This window comes from Artemia sp. Qi Xiang Cuo, chromosome 10, assembly GCF_049724085.1.
Source record: "Artemia sp. Qi Xiang Cuo chromosome 10, ASM4972408v1, whole genome shotgun sequence".
In the NCBI taxonomy this organism is placed as follows: Eukaryota; Metazoa; Arthropoda; class Branchiopoda; order Anostraca; family Artemiidae; genus Artemia; species Artemia sp. Qi Xiang Cuo.
Window position 1 is genome coordinate 20,605,563 of NC_142803.1, and position 23,849 is coordinate 20,629,411.

The 23,849-nt window shown below is 35.6% G+C and overlaps 1 protein-coding gene across 1 annotated transcript in view; it reads right to left on the minus strand.

Annotated features, from left to right (window-relative positions):
- Positions 1–23,849, minus strand: part of Mondo (MLX interacting protein mondo) — a 139,305-nt gene that overhangs the window by 38,361 nt on the left and 77,095 nt on the right. Inside the window, exons 5-7 of the mRNA XM_089095308.1 lie at positions 17,601–17,699; positions 14,583–14,992; positions 3,180–3,484 (exon numbers count right to left, since the gene is read on the minus strand). Of these exons, the coding sequence (XP_088951434.1) occupies positions 3,180–3,484; positions 14,583–14,992; positions 17,601–17,699 (814 nt within the window). The remainder of the gene's footprint in view (positions 1–3,179; positions 3,485–14,582; positions 14,993–17,600; positions 17,700–23,849) is intronic.

The following is a 23,849-nucleotide window of genomic DNA, read 5'->3' on the forward strand; positions in this document are numbered from 1 at the left end:
AATTGAAATATCTGATAAGTCCTATTTTTTAAGTTTTTGGATTTATGTGCAAACATATCAAACAGTTTTTGGGAACGAACTGTAAGAATGAAGCGACACAGCTTAATAGCAACCAAAACTCTAGAAGCGGAAATTTGATATCAATCGATATATCACCAGCTTATTATGTTGATTACAAATATATAAAATTCGCTAAGCTTAGTTTTACCCAAAAAAGGCTACGAAACTGCAAAAATTTGCCTGATATTCGAAAGAGGGAGGAAACACCGACTAATAGTCAAAGAATTTTAATTAAAATTCGAATCATTATATTTAGTGTATCAGAGAACCCTACTGTACAGGTTTCAAGCCCCTATCTACAAAAGTGTTCAATTTTGTATTATTTGCCAGAAGAAAAATCACGGATGCGTGTTAATTTGGTTTTGTTTCCAGTGGCGATCGTATCGAAGCAACAGCCATAAAACATCGGGGAGGGCTCATTTGAACGGAAATTGAAATTTCTAGGGTCCCTTTTATTTGACCAAAAAGATCGGACGCCCCCCCCCCCTTCCACGCGCCTTTTATCCCAAAAATTGTTCTATCAAAAGTTTGAGATAACCGTTTTGTTTAGTATAATTGAAAGGTTCCAAAACTATACCTTAAAATTTAACATGACCCAGCGTCGCCCCTGAGGATAGGTCTGGGGATGAAAGTATGCTAGGGATAATAAGGATAATGTGCGATCTACGAAAGCCAGGTTCATAGAAACAAAGACAAATAACGGGTGACAGAATGCATTGGACTTGTATAACTTGGACTATATATTTGCACATTAGGGAGGTGGAATAAGGTTGGGTTATTTTACTCCCACAGCCCCCTAATGTGCAAATATATGGCCCAAATTATATTATTATACAAACTGAAGTATTATATTTTCATCATATATCGGCATATTTCAATAGGATTAACATAACATTACTTCTTGGGTGTGTTCCGTATAACTAACGAGAACCCCTGTTTCATTAAAGAAGCAATAAAGAACCAATGATTACCGAACCAATGAACCAATGATTTCATTAAAGAACCAATGATTACCGAAATTTGTGAAGGTTAGGACAAACTTTTTCCATGAAAATATAAAAAGGCCATTTTCAAAATTGTCTCTGGTGGTCCAGTAATTATACTAGCTCAACTAGAGTAAAAAGAAAATAGTTTATTTTTTCTGAAAAAAAACTGGGGTTTTGAATCGACAAGAAAAATAAATTAAAAAGAAATTTCGACTAGATCACCGATTAACAATTTTCAGTGATCGGGGTATAAGCCAAGGGTACCAATTTGGGAAAATAGACGGAAGAAGCAAGGATTTTGTTTTATTCTCTGCATGAAGATGCAAAAAGGTATTTTTCAAAATTTAAAGGGTAATCTTCATTTGAGAAAAAACAATACATCAATCTAAAGGTATTTTTCCTCATCTAGGGGGGTAATTTTATCCCCTTCCTGTAGGTACGCCTGTATAGAACAAGGTATAGAAACAAAACAGTTATCAATTACAATGGCAAAGAATATTATAATTCTAGTGACTTCTAGTCGATAATCTAGTGATGTATGTGCTGATTTAGTGATTTTTTTTTAAAGAATATAGTGATCTTTTTCACCGAGTGGCAACCCTGCATGTGTTGATCTTGCAATCAGGTCACAGAAATTTAATGATAGAGCTTTTTGCCCATAACAAGGGGGGGTATAATCTTGGTTATATAGTCTATAGTATGTAGTATAGATTCTACAGATACGATGAATTTTTCAGGAAAATTTGATACCCTAAAAAGATTGTTTATTTAGTGTCACCATCATATAAGCCATTTAGATTAAGTCCACTTCTCAGTTCAGTTTTACAGGTTTTAGCGTTCAATTCCTTGATTATGATTTACTTGATTACTTTGTGCATTAAACATTTGTATATTTTGAAAGGCATTTAAGTCACATACGAGCCGTTTAGAGCCGTTCAGCTTGTTGTTTTGTTTTTTAATTTTAGTGTTAAAGACCTAGATTAAGTCTTAAAAGTGTAAACTGGAAAAACGTATTCCCACAAAAATAGGAATTAATACCAAAATTTGACAAAGAATCTTTTTTTGTTTCTTTTGTTGATTCTATTGATGCTTTTGTTTATTTTTTTTAGAGATTCTCCTAAATATTTCTGTAAGGAGAGATTCCTTTTGTAGGGAAACATTAATCAGCTTGATGACTGCATTTGTATAACTTCTTCACCACTTAAGGCAATGACTTGTGGCCTATCGGACGGAAAGTTGTTTTCAGAGGCTAAAAATAGGTTTTTTTTATTACTTAAAATTTCTTCACAATCAATTACAAAAAAGCAATTTTTGAACTTTATTTCCAAATATTTGTCTTCCAGATTGAGGGCCAAAAACCAGTTTAGGGGCAATGGGCCTTTGCGGCCTGAGCCTCCGGTCAGTTCCGCTAGTCCACCCATGCTAGTAATAAAATGTAGCTTAGTATTAAAAATACCGTAAGAGTACACAGGTCAAACCTTCAGGACCTGAGAAGAATCTTCAAACTGGAGGAAGTAACAGGGCCGAATGTATCTAAAAAAACCCCTTTCAGCCGCCAATATTTTAAAACACTTTCCTTCTAAACTTCCCTAGGCACTCTCGGACTGAGTTTGAGGGACATCATCCCCAAGGGTGCTACGGTTGTTCCAATAGGGATATCCTAGTAAAGAATAAACCACGGCCGATACGCGTAAAAAAAAAAAGGGTCCCCAAGGGTGCTACGGTTGTTTCAACAGGGATATCCTAGTAAAGAATAAACCACGGCCCATACGCGTAAAAAAAAAAAAAAAAAAAAAAAAAAAAAAAAAAACAAAAACAAACTGGCTAGTGAGAAAAAATTACCATACCACTTATAGTTGAGGAATGGTAACTATTATTTCGATAAGTAATAATAGTAGAATGCTATTTTTAAAACAAATTTCTAGGAATTTTAAAACACAGCCTAAACGCGGATCAAACGGAAAAGTACACCATTAGAATTACCATTGCAGACAACCCCATAGAAGAAACTTACAACCCCCAACATCTTGGCTTTAGATTTTGCTAGTTTTTTTAAAAAAAAGTCATTGGGTTATCTAAGGGTGCTTTTCCCCTCCTTGATGAGCAGGTATGATGATGATAAAGTATAAATACCCTTCAATCAAATCTACAGTCTGAGTATGCCACTCTTCCTGACTTGGACGCATTTCTGTATGCATTCTCTGTAATGGATGTGATTCATGTTGATTCATGTGATTCATGAATGGATGTGATTCATCCCTACGCTGATACTCTTTTTGATTTGATGACTTCGAAAATGGCACAAGCCCTTGCACAGTTATTGGCTGTTGACTAGGAGGGTTTTCCAGCTCTGAAAATTTTAGCGAAGAACTAGAAGCAGCCCTTTGAAAATCAGGGGGCTTCGAAGATCCACTCCGTGAACGAGATCGTTGACGTAACTGAAAAGAGCCAACACTTTTAAGAAATTAATTTTGATAAAAAAAAAAAAAAAAAAAAAAAAAAAAAAAAAAAAAAACGGAACAGAAAAAGTAATAATTAGCCCAAAAAAATTGCTAGAATCTATGAAATGATTCTTGCAGGGAACTAAGGGATTAAAGGAGACTTATTGTAAATCGGAAGGGTTTCACAATAATAAATCCCCGATAATTTTTACATTGGATACCCATGGTAAGTTTTATTGTAAATAGGTCGTGAACTACCAACAGTCAAACAAATTAACTAAAACTCTCATTTTTTCCCGATATTAATTGTTTAATTTTATTAATTTTTGTAAAGGCTTTTATCTGTCTATAATGATTTTATTTTACTTTGAACTCTACGCAGTAATCTTTATCATAGACTGAAATCATTAGTAAACTCCAACAGTCAAAGATGATCAAACCCGCCATTTTGTATGCAATGTCTTCTTTTAAATTTTATACTAGAAATTTTAGGTAGCCTACGGTATATGACAACACTGATGTACGTTGACGCATTTTATCAAGAGATTTGTTTATTGTCGTTTCTGCTTCATTTTTTTGTTTAACGGACGAAGGAAATTAAGAGTTTGTGATAGCGTTTTGAAAATGAATGCTAACTTACATCATCTTAAAACCTCCTGTTTTCACAGCAAATTTTGTGGTGTCATCAATTTCTGGACCATACACTTCTAACATTGGCAATTCGATAATCTTATTATCTTCAGTTTGATTGATTAAATATAATAGATACTATATTAATCTAATTACCAAATTTATAGGCGATTTATCCTCTACTAGTTTAGGATGAACAACCACATTATTATTACCAAATTATAAAGTGAGTGATAAATACTACACCGGTCACAGAAACAAGACAAACAAACCTGAAAAAAAAAAAAATCAAAAATAAAAAATCAGTTAAATAAATCACTACCTTCCTTCCCCCTCATAAGATTCTTTCTTGACCAAGGGTGTCTCGAGAACCTAGAAATTTTTGGCGCTTACAATAGATGTAGGCGAGTCATTTAAAGTTCCTCAGACCTGCACAAAAAAGTTTTGTCTTTAGGTTATTCTAGACTGTAATTCGGCTCGCCATGACGAGGTTATCTATATATTGCAACAAAGCGCGAAGTTTCTCTCGAGAAAGATAACATAATATCCACGAATACTGTTTCATTAAGTCAACTTCCAACATTCCTAGTTTCATCCATGTAGACTAGTGACATCACTGGGGGGTGGGGGGGGGGGGTGTTTATAGGAAGGGCACTGGTCACCCAAGAGTTTTTGTCCCCCCCCCCTGTATTTCCAAAAACTTTATTTCCATTGAAAAATGGCCTTTTTAGTACTTTCATCGAAAAGAAAAATAAAACAACAAAATTTCCCCCTCCCAAAAATTTGTCTGATTTTCAAAAAAAGGGGCAAAGACTCCCTAGAAGTCATGGAATTTTAAAGAAAGGCACATTATCAGATTTAGCGTATCAATGGACCCTACTGTAGAGGTTTCAAGCTCCTATCTGCAAGCATGTGAAATTTTGTATTTTTTGTCAAAAGAAAGATCACAGATGCCTGTTTTTTTTCCCCAGGGGTGATAGTATCGACCCAGGGGTCCTGGAATGCCGGAAGAGGGCTCTTTCGAACGGAAATTAAAAGTTTTAGTACCCTTTTTAAGTGACCAAAAAGATTGGAGGGCAACTAAGGCCCTCCAATCCAAAAAATTTTTTTATATAGCCTCCAAATAAAATTTTGAGACAGCCATTTTGTTCGGCATAGTTGAAAGGTCGAATAACTATACCTTTGGAGAGACCGCGATCCCTAACGGCCGCTGAGGAAATCTTTAAAGCTATAAAATTTGCCCATTGCTTACGTACAGTATTTGTTATTGGAAAGTATGCATACGTTTCTAGGGTGGGGGGATTTTTTGCTGGGGGAATTTTCGGCGAGAAGGATTCTTCATGGAGAAGAAAGTGTCCAGGGCTTGAATTTATCAGATGAAATTTTACATTGGGGAATTTGCCAGAATTCTTGTACGAAATTCTTCTTATGTCTTGCTTTCTCTTTGCTTACTCAATTTTACATGTGGAGATGTTAAGGGTAATTGTCCGTGATAGATCTTCACCAGGATTTAATTATCTAGAGGACGTATCTATGGGGAGGAGGGATTTTTCTGAGTAGGTGGAGCCAAACTTTCTGGCATTATTAAAAAAGATACGAAATTAAGTAAAAAATAAATTTTCTTCAGCTTAAAGCAAGAAGCAACATTAAAACTTAAAATGAACAGAAATTATTCCGTATATGAGGGGGGTTGCACCAAGAGCGGATCCGGGATTTTTTTTTCGGGGTGGGGGGGGGTTACTAATTTTTGACTCAGTTTTCGACTAATTATACTGATTTTTACCTAGGTTTTACTAATTTTCGACTTATTTTCGACTCGGTCAAAAATTTCGGGGGGGGGAGGGGTTCAAACCGGGTAACCCCCCCACCCCTCCCTGGATACGGCCTTGGGTTGCACCCTCTTCAACACCTCGCTCTTTACGCTAAAGTTCGATTTTTTTCCCAATTCTTTAGTAGCGACTGTTGAAACATAGATTTTATACGGGGAGATTTTCACAATGGGAGGGTAGATTCTGGAGTTGAACTTTCCAGAGGAAATTTTACACGGAAATAAACTTAGCTAAAATATATATGCAAATTCCGTTTTAATTTTTCATGTACGGTGAGCCAAATTCGAACCTACTTTAGTTGAAAAACGTTCAGAAATTGAACAAAACAAAAAGCAAGTTCATTTTTTTAACTGGAAGTAAGGAGCGACAGTAAAACTTAAAACGAACATAAGTTATTCAGTATATGTAAGGGGACGTCCCCTTCTCAACGTCTCGCTCTTTACGCTAAAACTTGACTTTGTCAAAACTCGTAAAGAGCAGGGCGTCGAGGAGGGACAGCCCCTTTCACATACGGAATAATTTCTGTTCGTTTTGTTTTAATGTCACTCCTTACTTCCGGTTAAAAAAAAGAAGGTTTTTTTTTTAATTTAATCACGAAGAAGGAAATGACAGGTTTTCTATAAATGACCGATGGAATTAAAAGACATGGAGTTTCGGTACTAATCGCATTAATTAACCCATTTATGTCTTTCGAAATGTTATCTGTGTGTGTATAAAATATGACAATTTCAATTTGATTGTCTCATGGTCCATTGATAGCAGTAGTATTTCTTTTCCCCCACTAATTGTAAGCCGTTCAGATTATAAAATTAGATGGGTGATTATATAATTTTTATTCGTTCCAATAGCTCAGTACTAATAAGAGTATGTCTAAAGCTAAGAAGATCCAAAATAACACATGGCGCTCCAGGATCAACATATAAAAAATGTCATTTGATAAAAAATTCAAAGAAAATATCATCTAAGATAAATGTAAAAAAAAAGTAAATGCACAGATTAGAATAACAAATAAACTACTACACAGCTCGATTAGGGTATCTTTCCGCTGATCAAATTAAATTTTATAGCACTACGTCTGTTGAAATTCTTTCTAGTTAATCTCATTCTCATAGTGTTTCGTTTGCTTGCTAAAGAGAAAGTATGCAATGATTTAACTCAGACTGCAGGCATTCCAGTCACTGACTTTTACATTTGGAGAAACCAAACATAATCCATCCTGCTCAGCACCAGCGAAGCAGCCATATGCCTGATGTAGTCCATCCCATTCTGTCACCACTAGCCTCTTCTACAGTTTTCAACTAATCCTTATCCCAATGATGTCTGTGTCGACGGAAGTTATCCAAAGTCTAAGGTCATTCTTAAATGTCTGCCATGGATTCTTTTTCTGGTCATCCGGCCTTCGTTTCCAGATTGGGAGGGGGCAAGGCCGTAACCAGAATTTTTTTTCGGAGGGGGCTTTACTCAAAGATTTTTTTCGAGGGGGGGAGGGGGCACAAAAAAACATCAAAAATGCATACAAAATTTGTTTATATCCATTTTTGTTAAGCATTTACGAGTCAAAAAAACATTTCGGAAGGGGTTCAAACCCCCCCCCCTTCTGGGTACGGCCTTGGGAGGGGGTTGCAGATAAGGGCATCCTGGAATATGGTTCCAAGTGGCCGTTATAGTATGCCTCCCAGAAATCTAGGTCGTCGTTCTTTAGTGATTGCCGAGAGGGAAGTCGACATTCCAGTGCAAAGTTCATGACGTTGGATTTGCAAGAAATTCCAATGAAGTTGATTAAAACCATCTTCAAATGAAGTGAAAGATGTGGAGCGTAAACTAGTGTTTGTTTTTCGAGAACTTTGTAATACTTTTATTCTATCATTTCGGTTTCTGCCAAATCATGAGATAAATGGAATGATTGATAACATTTTTTTTTTTTTTACAAATTGACATATGGAAGCTCAGGACAAAGTACGTAGCTACATTTTATGATCAGTTTGTCAAATTTTTCGTTCATTCTCCACTCGGTTCTTGCTAAGAAAACGTTAAACGCTTTTTCTGTTTGTGAAATGTATTATTACCAATCACAGACACAACTATTCTAGGAGCTGGATACTAGATTCAGTGGCATCAATTAGAGGGAGGTTGAAATATTTTTCCAAGCAATAACTTTCCTATGCACATAGAAAAAGTAAATAACTCCCACACAGTAGGACTCAAAAGTCACGATTAATAGTTTCGAGATCGACGGCATTCTCCATCAGTTTGGTTTTAACTTCGGAATCTTCGGCTATGCTAGAAAATATCATATTTTTTTTCTCTGTAATTTGGTAATTTTATGTGCTGATTATAGTCCACCGGACTCCCTTCATAAATCATTCAGCATTCGCAAATTCTGTCAAAAGAAAATTTGACTGCACAACCGGTCCTTCGCTAAATTCGGCAAAGTTTGTCTTTGGTTCGTATCTGATCCGTACCCAACTTGTACAATTGTAATATTAGATTTATCCCGGTATTGAATTCTTAAGCCGCGATTTTTTCATGTAACCTATTGACAGAAAATGGAATTTATGTTTGATTCATAATTGTGTTAACAGTTGCAATTTAAACTTTGTTTTTCTATGTAGACAATGATCCGCTTAGCTCAGGTACTGATCTCCGAATTATCTGCCTTCTGTGGAGAGTTATATGCAGGTTGGGGGCAAACCGTCTGACACTTCACGTGTATCCCCTCCCCCAAATTTCTGCAGGTACCCATTTGCAGCTGGGTCGACTGTGGCTGAGCTGACAGAGTCACACTGCTGACCTCCGTTCCAAACCAAATAATCAGCGATACTAGGACCTGAACCCCTGCACTTGCGGACACAGGATTGCAAATCTAGCACGCCAACCTTTCGGTTCATTTTAAATCAACAAAAGTAGTCTCTTGACAACATGAAAAATTGTATGTTCTCTTCTATGGTGTCATATTTTTTCTGTCGATATCGTTGTTGACAAAAACGATGATCGAACATCATATCTCTAAAGGTGGCTTCCATAGCTTCCTTTAACACAGGTCCTCATTCCTTTATAGCAGTTTCTACTTTTTCTTTCATATTTCAGCCAATTTATTTCTTTAGTAGCACGCACTGAAAAACAGAGCCCCTAATTCTTATTTGGAATATTTTTTCCGCGAAGCTTTTTTCGACATATAACTTTTTTTTTGTTTTTAGGTTAGAAGTTAAATTTGCAACACATTTCTGAATTCTTTCATAAGATCCTACATTTCACTTTTGAGACCTCAGAACAGCTGACAGCTTTTGAAACAGACCCTTGACCACTTAAAATACAAAAATTACCGAAATAGGCAGATTCAGACGAAAAGCAGGTCATACCCAAAGGGGGTCGAACGAAGTATTTGAAAAGTATTGAAAAGGAAGTTGGAGCTTCGGGGGAGGAATTAAGAATAAAGCTTTGAATGGGTTGGGGTTATTGAACACTACAAAGATTATTTGTAAAATACTTAGGTATATTATGAGTTAAAAATGTTTGTGGCAAAAAGACTCGGTTCGCTTTGATAACCTTTTATTTATTTATTTATTTATTTCCCTCAAAAACGAGGAGTATAAAAGATAATTAAATAAATCTTCAAAAATCCAAATAACACACCATCAAACATAGCAACAATTTACAAGTTGCCCAAAAGAAAACTTAATCAAATGCAACAAATAGTAATAATGAAATCATGCACTTTTTAAACTATAGAAAAAAAAGGAAAAAGATTATGAACATAAAGTATATTTTCAGCTTTACGGTAAAAATTATTTATTTTTACCTTGGCTATTTCCAACGGCTCTTTAATTTTAAATTTTGAAACTAATTCAGAATTACTAAAGGAAATTGGAAAACCAAGTAAAAACTTACAATATTTAAAATAACAAACGCGAATTGCTGAAAAATCACAAATTTTAAAATCTCGAAGAAGAAGGGAAGGATAAAGAACATGCGGGAGGGCTACTGCATTAAAAAGAGAACCTAGAATTTCACGACGATAAACACCACGTAGCCGTATTATGGAACCAAACGCCTTTCTAATTTTTTCTTGAATATGTAAAATTAGCATCGACTTAGATTCACGAGCTGAAGCAGAATAAGGTAACCCAAGATAAACAACAGCATCAGAAACCGGAAATGATATATTTCTATCGCAAATTAATTCAGCTCGGTCATTAACATTAACGGGAAAATATTGACATTTTTTAATACTAATAGAAAGGCCACGAACATTAAGCAGACTAGAAAGGGAATTAAAATTCTTAATCAGACTAGCTTTAGAACGGCTCAATAGGATAATATCATCAGCATATGCAAGAAAAGACACATCCCGTCCCCAAGAAATAAGGGTTGTAGATAAAGAACGAAGACACTCCGCCAGACATGCGTTAAAAATATAAGGAGATAAAACCCCACCCTGTCTCACGCCCCGACCCACGGAAATTGGATTAGAAAGAGAATCAGAAGTATGTGCAAAAATTTTTATCCTAAGCCCCGAATACCAAGATCTAAGAACTCTAACCACAGAAAGGGGAATCCCACCAGAAATAAGAGCTGAAAGAGCGGAAGCATGCGAAATATTGTCAAAAGCTCCTTTTATATCAATTAAAAGTGTATAAAGTGGGGAGCCAGTAGATCTTGACTCCTTAATTATAGTATCAAACGTTGCATGCGCATGGTCGCAACCCATTCCTTTTTTGAACCCTACTTGATTAAGACCAACATCCAAATAATCAAAAAGATCCTTTATACATAATTCAAAAAGTTTACCAATCATAGAACCCTTCGTTATCGGCCTATACGAATCACAAGAACGGAGATCTCTTTTACCAGATTTTGGAATAGGAGTTACCACCCCAATCCTAAAAGACGGAGGAACATTACCAAACTTGAGAATAAGATTAAAAAAGTCAAAAGAAGAAGAAGAAAAGAAGTTGGAGCAAATTTCACATGATTTGAAAAAATCCCATCATGGTCTTTAGAGGATTGTGGCTTTAATTTACGGCATGCACCCAACAAAGAATCAAACGAAATAGAAAAATCATGCGAATTAAAAGAACTATTTAAAATTATATCAACATGCGAAAGTTGTTCAGGATCATCACAAGATTTCGAAAGGTTTGCAAAATGAGTTTCCCACTCAACAAGAGAAGGGCCATTCTTTTTAGAAGGTTCATTAACTCTCTTTGTTGAACGTAGAGCTTTCCAAAGTTTCTTTTTATTCATATCAACTTTAGACGAAGCATCCATAAGCAAAATATTATTATGACGACGAAGCTCCGACTGGAAAATTGCCTTCTTTTTTTTCATGCATAGAAAAGCCAGATGAAGATCACGCGGTTTTCCACTATTTTTCCAATGTCTAAAAGCTAATTTAGATTCATGATTAGCATGTACAAGAAACGGATTTGACGACCAAAAAGGTTTTTCAACATTGGGTTTACACTTTTTAACTCCAAAAGTTTCTTTAGCACCATATTTTAAGCAATGTAATAACTGAAGATATATGCAATTAAGCTCAAGCTCTATGTTATCTTTATGACACTTCAGAATATCAGGTACAACTACTTTTCGAGCTAAAGAATCAACTTTATCTTGGTAAGCCGGAATCAGTTTTTCATCCCAGATAATTCTCTCAAAATAATTAGGGCGAATTGGAATAAAATTAGAAGCAGAAACAGAATCATGAATTACAGAAAACGATGTCAAAAACTGAATAGGTAAATGATCACTTATCGGGAAATCCGGGATAACTTTTACTATAATAGATGGGGAAAAATTAAAAAGTACATGGTCAATATTACTCGTACTCCCACTCCAATGAGAATAAGTAAAATCAAGTGTCTTACGGCAGATATTAAAATTTGGTAAAGACGAAAATAAAATTGTGCTACGTTCATTTACACTATCAAGATCACAGTTAAAATCACCAAAAATAAAAATACGTAAACTCGAATCTAATAGGGCAATAAAGCTACTAAGTCTATGGCAAGCTGACGTAAAGGCTTCAAAAGACGAATCAACATGATAGTCAGTAGGCAAATAGCAATTGACCAAAACACAATCAAAAAGTTTGCAGGCAAGAAAAGACTCATCAGCACAAGATAAAATAGCACTAAATTCTTTAGGAACAAATGTAGCAATGCCACCCGCAGGGCGGCCTCCGGTAGGCCTCGCAGGAACGGTAAATATATCATGTAGACTTGAAAGGGAACTTAACATATTCAAAGAATGGTCCAACAAATGATGCTCTTGCAAACATAGTATTGAACTATTTTCAGAAACAAATTCATTCAGCACTACAAATTTGCCAATGACTCCATTCGAATTAAAGGACGTAATCGTAGAACCAATATTCATTTAAAAAGCTTTTTCATAGCAGGGCAACTGAAACTGTAAGACGGGTGGTTAGTTGAGTTGCAATTTGCACAACAAATGGGGTTAGTACATGGAGTATTCTTCGTTGATCTATGATTTCCACTGCAACGAGCACACTTCAGAGTAGAAGAATCACAGTTTTTTTCGGTGTGAGAGGGACTTTGACATGCGAAACATCGCTTTGGAAGCACCTTGTCTTTCTCAACTTTGTAGAGCTCGTAACCGAACTTAATCCCATGGACGATATAATATTTTAAAAATGCTTCGGACTCAAACGACACCTTTACTGTTCTCGACATTCCAAGACGCCTGAACTCCAGAATCCCAGGCAAAGTGGCTGCTAGAGCTTCAATGTCGAACTCGATATCCACACCACGGATTATTCCGAAAAACTTAGGCTTTTTAGTATTGATAAGACAATCAGGGAAGGAATCCTTTAGATCACAAGAAAACTTTTTCCCAGATTCAGCCGCCACAGTGATAAAAATCAAATCATTGGTCTTTTTTATTTGCTTGATACAGCCCGAGCCGAATTTGTCCAATTCATTTTTCCTGGAAACAGGGTCACGTAACGAGGCTGGCGGATTAGCGATAGTAATAGTCTCTACTGAATCAGAGCTGATGGGGAGAGGAGGCCAATCAGGTGAATTTAAAGGGGAGGGGAGGGGGAGCCCAAGTTGGCTGAACACTTCGACAGCGAGGACTGTAAGTCTTGTTCAATTCTTTCAAGAGAAGTAATGGATTTCTCCAGCTTTCTGCCATAATCACTAACAAGTCGATCCAAACGTACATTGGAATCAGATTTTAATAAAGGGCAGTCTCTGAATGAGCGAGGCACTAATACAGGCCATTTGAAACCTTTCTGGTCAAGATCCGTGACCATCTTCATAATATCTTTTGCTGTAGCAAGTTCCGCAGCGTTGCCACGTCTCATTACTCTCTTTATCGGAATTCCAGAAAATTTCCAAAGCAGATTTTTCGCATTCACCAAAGCATCAAGGCTGTAAAAGTTCGCCACAGTTTCAATAAGCTCCGTTTCTGGAATACCATTCGCAAATGCATCGCAAATAAAAAACAGGGCAGAGTTCACAATTACATGAGAAATCCCATCTGCAATTACGAAGGTTTTTGAAAAATCACAGAATGAATCAGAAGAATCATCGCAGGCAAAATTATTCCGCTTTACCTGTTCATTTGGGCAATGATTATCAGTCGAATCGTTAATCACAGGTGCTTCCTGGCTAACAGCCAAGAGAGGGTCTTGAGACGCAGGGGTTACGGCATTCAGTGGCGTCAGCATATTTATTGAAGAATTTGGGTGCTCACTCTCTATTGGGTCACTAGAAAATTCGGTAGCGGCTTTGCAAATAGAACAGATCCAGTTAGGAGTATTCTTTCTATCGGAAACGGTGATCCCTGAACAAGAGGGATGAAACAAATTGGAACACTTAGTGCATTGCAACAGCGTGCCTTTCCCCAAAGAACGTTCACAGTTAGGGCACACTTTTGGAGACATCATTGGCTTGAAAAAAAAAAAAAAAAATATCACCCCAAAAGACAAGGGAAGCGTCAGCCCCCGTTACCTTATCCCCGCAATTTAAGGGAGACTCTCCCGGCAGGTACAACGGCACTTGCCACGGGTTTACTGCCCCTCTTCTGCTTGTCAATTATGGTTACGCAAAATTGAAATCAGATTTTATTTGTATTTTTATTTTTTTTCATTTTTTTTTTTAAATAAACGTCAAATTATTAGACAAGGAGATCTACTTAAAGACTGTTTCAATTTCGAAAAAGTAAGCGAATAAATTAGGATGTGTCTTCCTTGGAAGACTAAGAAATCCATGCCTCCCTCCCAGAGGACTTTTATCTTTTAAAAGTAAGCTCTTATTACTTTAAAAAAAGGTCAGAAAGTTGAGCCCCCCCCCCACAAACCCAGTAAATTTATGAGTTCGTTCCTGATTTGATTAATGAATACTTACCAAAGGAACAGTAAGCTCACGACTACTTTCACTTCTGCCTAAAGGAGGTTCAAATATTAAATAATTACCAACCAACATTGGTAAGTTCAAACAACAAACGTTGACAACTACAAACAACAAACGCTGAACAATAAATACTTACCAAAGGAACAGCAAATTCACGATTACTCTCACTTCTGACTAACGGAGGTTCAAAAAATATATAATTACCAACAAACATTGACAACTACAGAAAACAAACGTTGAACAATAAATACTTACCAAAGGAACAGCAAATTCACGACTACTCTCACTTCTGACTAAAGGAGGTTCGCTTGGTGCTACAGGCGATGGGGAGCTCACTATCAACATACCCCCACTTCCACTAAATTCAGAATAAGACCTCTTCCCTATGCTATTACAGCGAGACCGCCCCTCTAAAACAGTCGCCTGATATGGCTCTTCAACTGCTCGCTGGTAAGTTTTACTGCTAGATATCAATGTTTCAAGGGGGTCAACAGGTTGACTTTCTGCGGGGGACAGTTCTGCGTTGAAGGAATCAACAGGCGTCTCAACAGAAAGAAAGTGCGATGGTGTTTCCAGAGATCGAGAGGGAATGGTAGTTAGTGATGGTAAAACTGGGATTGCACTCATGTTTTCATGTGTCATATTGAATTTGTTGTTCATTAAACCTGGAAAAAAATTGGGTTTAGTCCATTGCGACCGATTTTATACACTTTCTAAACGTTTTAATTTAGATAAATAAGGAGGCAGGTTGACTAAATCGCATCTGTTCTGATTAGGTTGAACAAATACAAAAGAAAATGATTAATACAATAAAAAAGACTTCTGACGGTTACAATTCAATCACAAGAAAAACGTTTGGTGGCCACCACCCGTGAACTGACGTTTAGAGCATATATTTAGACGTTTAGATGTAGAAACATAGATATAGGTATAGCAACATACCAACGTTTAGATGACGTTTAGAGCAACATATCAAAAGTGGTAAGTGTAAAAATGTTTGAAATATTTTTGAAAAAAAAGAAAAAACCCTCGAAAAGGAATTGGAGTCTCGTTGTGCTTGCTGATTCCTCCTTACGGGAGTATAATTTTGAAAACCTAATTTTGATGATGTTTAGAGCATATCAAAAGAGATAAGCGTAAGAATGCTTTAAATATTTTTGAAAAAGAGAATAACACCCTCGAAATTTACTCAAAAACCGTATAGATTTACATTTACTTTATAAAGGATGGTTAAGAAAGGATGGATTGTTTTTTTTCTGAGGCGATCGTATTCCTGCCAGACATAGCAGAAATGACATAAATAAGTTAGCAGAAACAAATTCCAACATCTAGACTCAACCCTTTCAACCAATCGGATTTCTCTTCCATCAAGAGACAGTCTTGATTCGTCAAAATTAATGATTCCTTTGCACGAGAACAGCTTTAAGAAACAGATCTTATTTTATGTTTTATTCTATACATTTAAAATTAGGGAAAGTGAACACATCCCCGCTTTGGAACAGTTACCCATTTTCAACCTCTTTTTATCACAACTTGTTGTGATAAAAAAGATCACAAATTGTCTCCATATTTTAACGAATACGATGCTCAACTCTTGGTTATCGAATTAGCCTCTCTATCTAAGCTATTCCCAAAAGATTCACTAAAGACAAACTAAAACATCGTCATCTATAAAAGCCCTTCTTTTTTTCTTTGAAAAAACCCTCCCCTACCCCAGATTAAACCCTCATGGGTTTGATTCCTTTCCTTCCCACCCTTCCCCCTTTCTTTCCCCCATGTGCTATATATATATATATATATATATATATATATATATATATATATATATATATATATATATATATATATATATATATATATATATATATATATATATATATATATATATATATATATATATATATATATATATATATATATATATATATATATATATATATATATATATATATATATAATACTATTGAAGTACTTATATAATATTTTTTTGGAACTTGTTATCTTTATTTTTTTATTGAGTCGGAGTCAAAACATGAAGATCGAGAGATTTCTATTTCAAAAATCTCCACGGGCATCTAGCATCCCACGAGAAACAATAGGATGATTCTAAGCCTAAGAATTATGTTATTAATAATGATGATAAGAATAAGTTATTTGTAATTTATCAAAATCACAAAACCATAATGCAAAGTTTATGACGTCAAGTTGGCATATTGTATCAAGCATTTTTAATTTTTAAAATATATCTTCTAGAATGCAACTTGGAGCTTATCTTTTTCTATATTTATTAATCCCACTGACTGCAAGAGGCACTCAAATCTGCTATTTTAATTTTTACAGTTGCGACACAGGAACTTTCTTATCTTTTCTTTATATACGTAAGCAAACCGTTCGATAGTTGAGAAACAAATTGATTTTATTTTTACGAAATTATACACATTTTCTTAAACGTAAGATAAATCAGTATTTGAACTGTTATATTATATTTCTTCCATAAGATACTTTTTTCAATAAAGAAGTTAAGAAGTTAATAATTTAATACTGAATAAGTCTTACTAAAATTTTATAAAAATTAATGCAATGTATAGGAATAATAAACAGAGATATAAATACATATTAATTAAAATGGATAATGAACATTTACATATCTCTATTAAAAAAAAACAACAACACATATTTAGCTTAATCAAAGCAAAAAAGCAAAAATTCTTAGGTCGAAATCCAATTTTTTTTTAAAACCGTGTCTCTGCTAAAATCTTCTGTCGTACTAATTACTCATAAGATTTTCGCATTGAAAAGCCAAACTTGGTTATTATTCTTTGCCCTCAAAATTTATTATATAAACTAAGAGATCGTGTTCAACAACTTCACATAGCTGCATTATCGCACACAATCGGACGTTTTTGCATAGTGTCAAGTTTCGTCCATTTTTGTCGCAAGTATATACGAAATGACAACCCACCAAATATGTTCAAATATTGGCAAAAAAAAAAAAAAAAAAAAAAAAATCCACTTCTGCTTTGAGTAAAAAAGAAATGAAAGGCAATACTATACCAAAAGTTTTAAAGACTAAGAAGCCGTATGCAACAATTTTGAATACATGAAAATACATTTTTATTTTTACTCACAAAATCGGAAGTTTTTGCGTAATATGTCAGATTTCATCTGTTTTTTTTTGCAAGTTTATACGAAATGACAAATCACAAAATATGTCCGAATATTGGCTAAAAAAAAATACTTTAAGAAAAAAAGAAAGTAAAGGCAATACTGTACCAAAAGTGTCAAGTGGTTCGATTTCATTTAACTCATCTAGGTATGGTTGGAGCTGGATAAGACCAGGCTGAATAAAATCAGCAATGCTTGCGTTCTTCGCTAGAAATAAAAAGAACCTAACTATTGCAAAATATGCAAGCATTTGAACAGAGATCAGCAAACTATTACGCCACAATCAGGAATCGTTACTTTTTAAAGAATTTACTTTTTAAAATATAGCGTTAAATGAGCACTGTATAAAGATAAATATTTCGGGGGGGGAGGGAGACCAATGTAAGAGCAAACATACCCGCATAAATATATAATGGGGCCCGCATGTTGGCCTCAGCTCTTCAACTTCGAACCTCGATCCTCGAACATCGTTGTTTCCTCCTTTCCCATTAAACAAGCTGCTGCACTTTGTGAAGGCTTCTACTCTCTCCACTTACCTATTTGTGCGACAATTGAGTGCAATGTCGAAAGCAAAACCCCGCAAGAGGAAAAGTGGTTTTATGTTCAAGACTGGAGTCACGTTGATCGTCAGTTATTCATGTCCGAGTGTGACACGTTACTCATCAAATTAAAAGTTCATTTTCACCTACTTAGTTCATAATGCAGGTCTTATATTTGTGAGTACGAGATCGAAATACAGCTTACGAGTTATCTTGCAGAAATCAACCACGCGCTTCGATGCGCAGAAAAGTGTGCAGTGGTCTAGTGCAAATGGTCTAAAAATCAAAGTCTTGTTGCAGCTTGCGATTGAGCCAAATTTTGGCTCCAAATCTGGGACGAATCCGATAAACCCCGCTCCGGTAAATGAATTGCTTTTGAAGACAAAAAGAAAGTTCACAAGAGCCCTTAAAGACCACAAAATAATGTTGATCCAAAAAAATGTCGATAAGATAGCTAGTGATCCTTAACTTTTGCGGAAAAGTTTTAAACGCAGTGACCGGACTTCTGTCAGTTGTATTCCAGAAAAAAGCTGGATTGATTATTATAAAAGTGAGTTTTCGTCGCCTGACCCTGTTGCAGAAAGTAAATATGAAAAAGAGCTTGACCCTTTGCTTGCTAATTCTATTCGTTCTGCTTTTAAAATGACACCGTCTGATAATGAGTTTACTAAAAAAAAATTTATAGAAATCTTCTGCTGGTGCTGATTTAATATCTGCTAAACACTTCGAACATTGTAGTGATCTTTTGTTGCAGCATCTTTCGTTACTTTTTCAAATGTCTGTTTCTTCTGGTATTTTGTCTCAACAGTTTTGTACTGGCCAGATTACGCCTATACCCCAAAAAAGGGAAAAAACATCTCGATGATTGTCGATTGTATCGGCCTATAACCGATTCTAGCACTTCTTTTAAAATATTTGAGTCTATTATTCTTAGAGATATTTGCCAAAAGTGTTCTGTGCCTGCGCATCAGTTAGGTTTTAAGAAAGAACTTAGTCGTGAGCATGTTCTTTTTTCCCTTTTTAAGGTTCTTGTAGATGTGGAAGGTTTCAGGGATTTTATTGTTATATGTGCAGTGGACGTAGCCAGAGCCTTTGATTCGTGTATTTTTGCCCAGATCTTGATAGAAGCTCTAAAGAGAGGGGCTGACTCCTCAGTTATAAAGTGTCTTCGATACATGTATAAACGTCTTCGTGCCCAAATGAAGTGCGGTTCAGAGCTTTTTAATGTGCTAAAGGGCGTTAGACAAGGAGGTCTCACTTCCCCCGCGCTTTTTAATAAGTCAGTTATTACAGCCCAAAGTTCTATCGAGTCCACCTGTATTTACGGGGGTTTAGACGTGTCTTTACTTACGTATGCTGATGATATCCTGAATATGAGTCGCACTTTCTCTGGTTGTGAGAGCACTTTCTCGAAGTTAAAACTAGAATATCAGCAGATTGGTTTAAGTTTTAATGTGGATAAAACGGTAGCTGTCAGTTTCAACCTCAAAGGATACTCAGATAAATCCCTCCAACTGACTGAAACTTGTATCCCCCTCTCTAAAAGTCTTATTTACCTGGGAATGCCCATTGGAAATTCAATTAAGAAAACTATTAAGCTTGCCATATAAAATCTTGAAAAAAAAAACAGGATATCTTGTGTGTCACTTGTCTCTAACGTTACGCACCTTAGTCGTTTCCATCTTTCTAAACTTTACAATAGTCTAACTGTGCCTTATCTTCTTGCTCGGTCTCCTATTTGGCAACTATTTCCTGCTTAAAAAAAACAACTTGTTCACCAAATTTATTTTAAATTTGCTAAATTCCTTTTGCATATGCCCCCTTGGACTAGAAACTCTTTTTTGTCCCAAAAATTTAAACTTATATTTCCTTCTACAATTATTAATAAAAGAGTGAAGTATTTTAAATCTTCCGCCAGTAAACTTAATTATGATTGGTCTTCTCTATTTTTTATGATTTTTATGATTGGGTTATGATTTTTATGTCTCATGATATGTTATTATGATGGTAAAAACTACTTATTTTTATTCAGTGTATAAATTCTCTTCTCTTTTCTCTTTTTCCCCTTATGTTGTACTCTGTCATTTAGGGGATCTGCGCCCAATTTTGTTTTGACAGGTTATAAGTAAATTGAATTGGTAAAGGGGAAAGGGGTTTAACCAATAAAAACATAAAAAAAGACAAATTTTATTTGGTAACACAAATAAGAAACGCCGAGAAATTCGAGAAGATTTAGGATATGGAGGTAGATTGGGCCCCGAGCCCCCTTTCTGTGTATGTCACCAGATTTCCCTCGATGCTTCCACAGAAAAAAAAAGGAAAAATCTTGACTTAAAAATGCACTTTTCTGTGTTTTGACCCTCTTCTACTCCCCCCCCCAATAAAAAATCTTCTACTCCCCCACAGGTTGAACGTGTATGTACCTATTGTGAAAAATAAGAGTTGAAAGATTTCGGAGAGGGTCCGAAACACCTTCTTGCACCCTATATAAGTGCCTAGGTTAATTATTAAAGTTAACGAAGTCCTCGAAAGTAAGTTTTGAGGTAAAAGTTCCCCAAGCAAAGTGACAAGTAAAAAAATTGCATAAAGAATATAAGAAATTGCGATGAAAATCACAAAAATTCTCTAGATCTTGAGCGATAGCCTAAAATTCCATTCCGACCTAGGAACTGAGTATGACCTAGGTTCAATATATAGTGAACTACAAGTCCAGAAAAGTAACATCTGATGTGCAGATTCCCTCAAAGATAAGTAAAATATAAGAATTATCTGGGAAACCGTTATGGGGAATAGCAAGGGCTAAACGGAAAGCAGGTCGTCCTCGTCTGGGGTGGGAGGACATCATAAAGAAAGATTCAAAGGAAATGAAAACTTCCTGGGAGGGTGTAAAAAGGAAGGCTTTGAATAGATTGGAATGGAGGAGGAGCGTGCGTAGCTGTGTCGGCCTCAGGCAGCTTGGTACTGCGGTGAGTTGTTAGTAGTAGTAGTAGTAGCAGTAAAATCTCATATATCCTGGGGAATACAAGGGGAAAATAAAAATCTTGATATTCCGAAGGCTGGAATCTCCCTCCCCCTCATAAGGGCCAATATTAAAGAGAATTAAGACAAACAAAAATGAGATACAGGGTCTTGGAGTGAGGGGTCTAAAAGTGAGTCCATTACTTTGTATGACGATACATAACAGTTCAAATAGGGATAAATCTGTTGTATTTCTGCCGATGACGGTCACTGTATATGCGACCAAAATATCCAGCATTGTTTGATTGTTTATTCACTGTAATAAAAGGATTTATCCCTATTTAAACTGTTATTAATCGCTATGGAAAGGCCTAAATACTTACTTTGTATGATATTATAACACTAGTAAACAATATTGTAAGACCGACCGGCAATGAGAAGCAGGATAGCTCTCCGTTACAAAACAAAAAAAAGGGGGAAGTAAGAATTCCTACTGACTTTGGCATCAACATGACTCTCATTTCAAAAGTCTTGCGGTATAAAAATGATCATTTTTCGCGTTTTCGTGTTAGAAAACACGAAGCAAAAAAAAGGGGAAGTAAGAATTCCTACTGACTTTGGCATCAACATGACCCTCATTTCAAAAGTCTTGCGGTATAAAAATGATCATTTTTCGTGTTTTCGTGTTAGAAAACACGAAACAACAAAAAGAAGAAGTAAGAATTTCTACTGACTTTGGCATCAACATGACCCTCATTTCAAAAGTCTTGCGGTATAAAAATGACCATTTTTCGCGTTTTTGTGTTAGAAAACACGAAGCAAAAAAAAGGGGAAGTAAGAATTCCTACTGACTTTGGCATCAACATGACCCTCATTTCAAAAGTCTTGCGGTATAAAAATGATCATTTTTCGTGTTTTCGTGTTAGAAAACACGAAGCAAAAAAAAGAAGAAGTAAGAATTTCTACTGACTTTGGCATCAACATGACCCTCATTTCAAAAGTCTTGCGGTATAAAAATTATCATTTTTCGTGTTTTCGTGTTAGAAAACACGAAACAAAAAAAAAAGGGAAGTAAGAATTCCTACTGACTTTGGCATCAACATGACCCTCATTTCAAAAGTCTTGCGGCATAAAAATGATCATTTTTCGTGTTTTCGTGTTAGAAAACACGAAAAAAAAGAAAGGGGAAGTAAGAATTTCTACTGACTTTGGCATCAACATGACCCTCATTTCAAAAGTCTTGCGGTATAAAAATGATCATTTTTCGTGTTTTCGTGTTAGAAAACACGAAACAAAAAAAGGGGGAAGTAAGAATTTCTACTGACTTTGGCATCAACATGACCCTCATTTCAAAAGTCTTGGGGTATACAAATGATCATTTTTCGTGTTTTCGTGTTAGAAAACACGAAGCAAAAAAAAGGGGAAGTAAGAATTCCTACTGACTTTGGCATCAACATGACCCTCATTTCAAAAGTCTTGCGGTATAAAAATGATCATTTTTCGTGTTAGAAAACACGAAACAAAAATAAGGGGGAAGTAAGAATTTCTACTGACTTTGGCATCAACATGACCCTCATTTCAAAAGTCTTGCGGTATAAAAATTATCATTTTTCGTGTTTTCGTGTTAGAAAACACGAAACAAAAAAAGGGGAAGTAAGAATTCCTACTGACTTTGGCATCAACATGACCCTCATTTCAAAAGTCTTGCGGCATAAAAATGATCATTTTTCGTGTTTTCGTGTTAGAAAACACGAAACAAAAAAAAGGGGGAAGTAAGAAGTCCTACTGACTTTGGCATCAACATGACCCTCATTTCAAAAGTCTTGCGGCATAAAAATGATCATTTTTCGTGTTAGAAAACACGAAACAAAAATAAGGGGGAAGTAAGAATTTCTACTGACTTTGGCATCAACATGACCCTCATTTCAAGTCTTGCGGTATAAAAATGATAATTTTTCGTGTTTTCGTGTTAGAAAACACGAAACAAAAAAAGGGGAAGTAAGAAGTCCTACTGACTTTGGCATCAACATGACCCTCATTTCAAAAGTCTTGCGGCATAAAAATGATCATTTTTCGTGTTAGAAAACACGAAACAAAAATAAGGGGGAAGTAAGAGTTTCTACTGACTTTGGCATCAACATGACCCTCATTTCAAGTCTTGCGGTATAAAAATGATAATTTTTCGTGTTTTCGTGTTAGAACTCACGAAACAAAAAAAAAGGGGGAAGTAAGAATTCCTACTGACTTTGGCATCAACATGACCCTCATTTCAAAAGTCTTGCGGTATAAAAATGATAATTTTTCTTGTTTTGGTGTTATAAAACACGAAACAAAAAAAAAGGGGAATTAAGAATTACTACTGACTTTGGCATAAACATGACCCTCATTTCAAAAGTCTTGCGGTATAAAAATGATCATTTTTCGTGTTTTCGTGTTAGAAAACACGAAACAAAAAAAAGGGGAAGTAAGAATTCCTACTGACTTTGGCATCAACATGACCCTCATTTCAAAAGTCTTGCGGCATAAAAATGATAATTTTTCTTGTTTTCGTGTTATAAAACACGAAACAAAAAAAAAGGGGAAGTAATAATTACTACTGACTTTGGCATAAACATGACCCTCATTTCAAAAGTCTTGCGGTATAAAAATTATAATTTTTCGTGTTAGAAAACACGAAACAAAAAAAGGGGGAAGGAAGAATTCCTACTGACTTTGGCATCAACATGACCCTCATTTCAAAAGTCTTGCGGTATAAAAATGATAATTTTTCGTGTTAGAAAACACGAAACAAAAAAAGGGGGAAGGAAGAATTCCTACTGACTTTGGCATCAACATGACCCTCATTTCAAAAGTCTTGCGG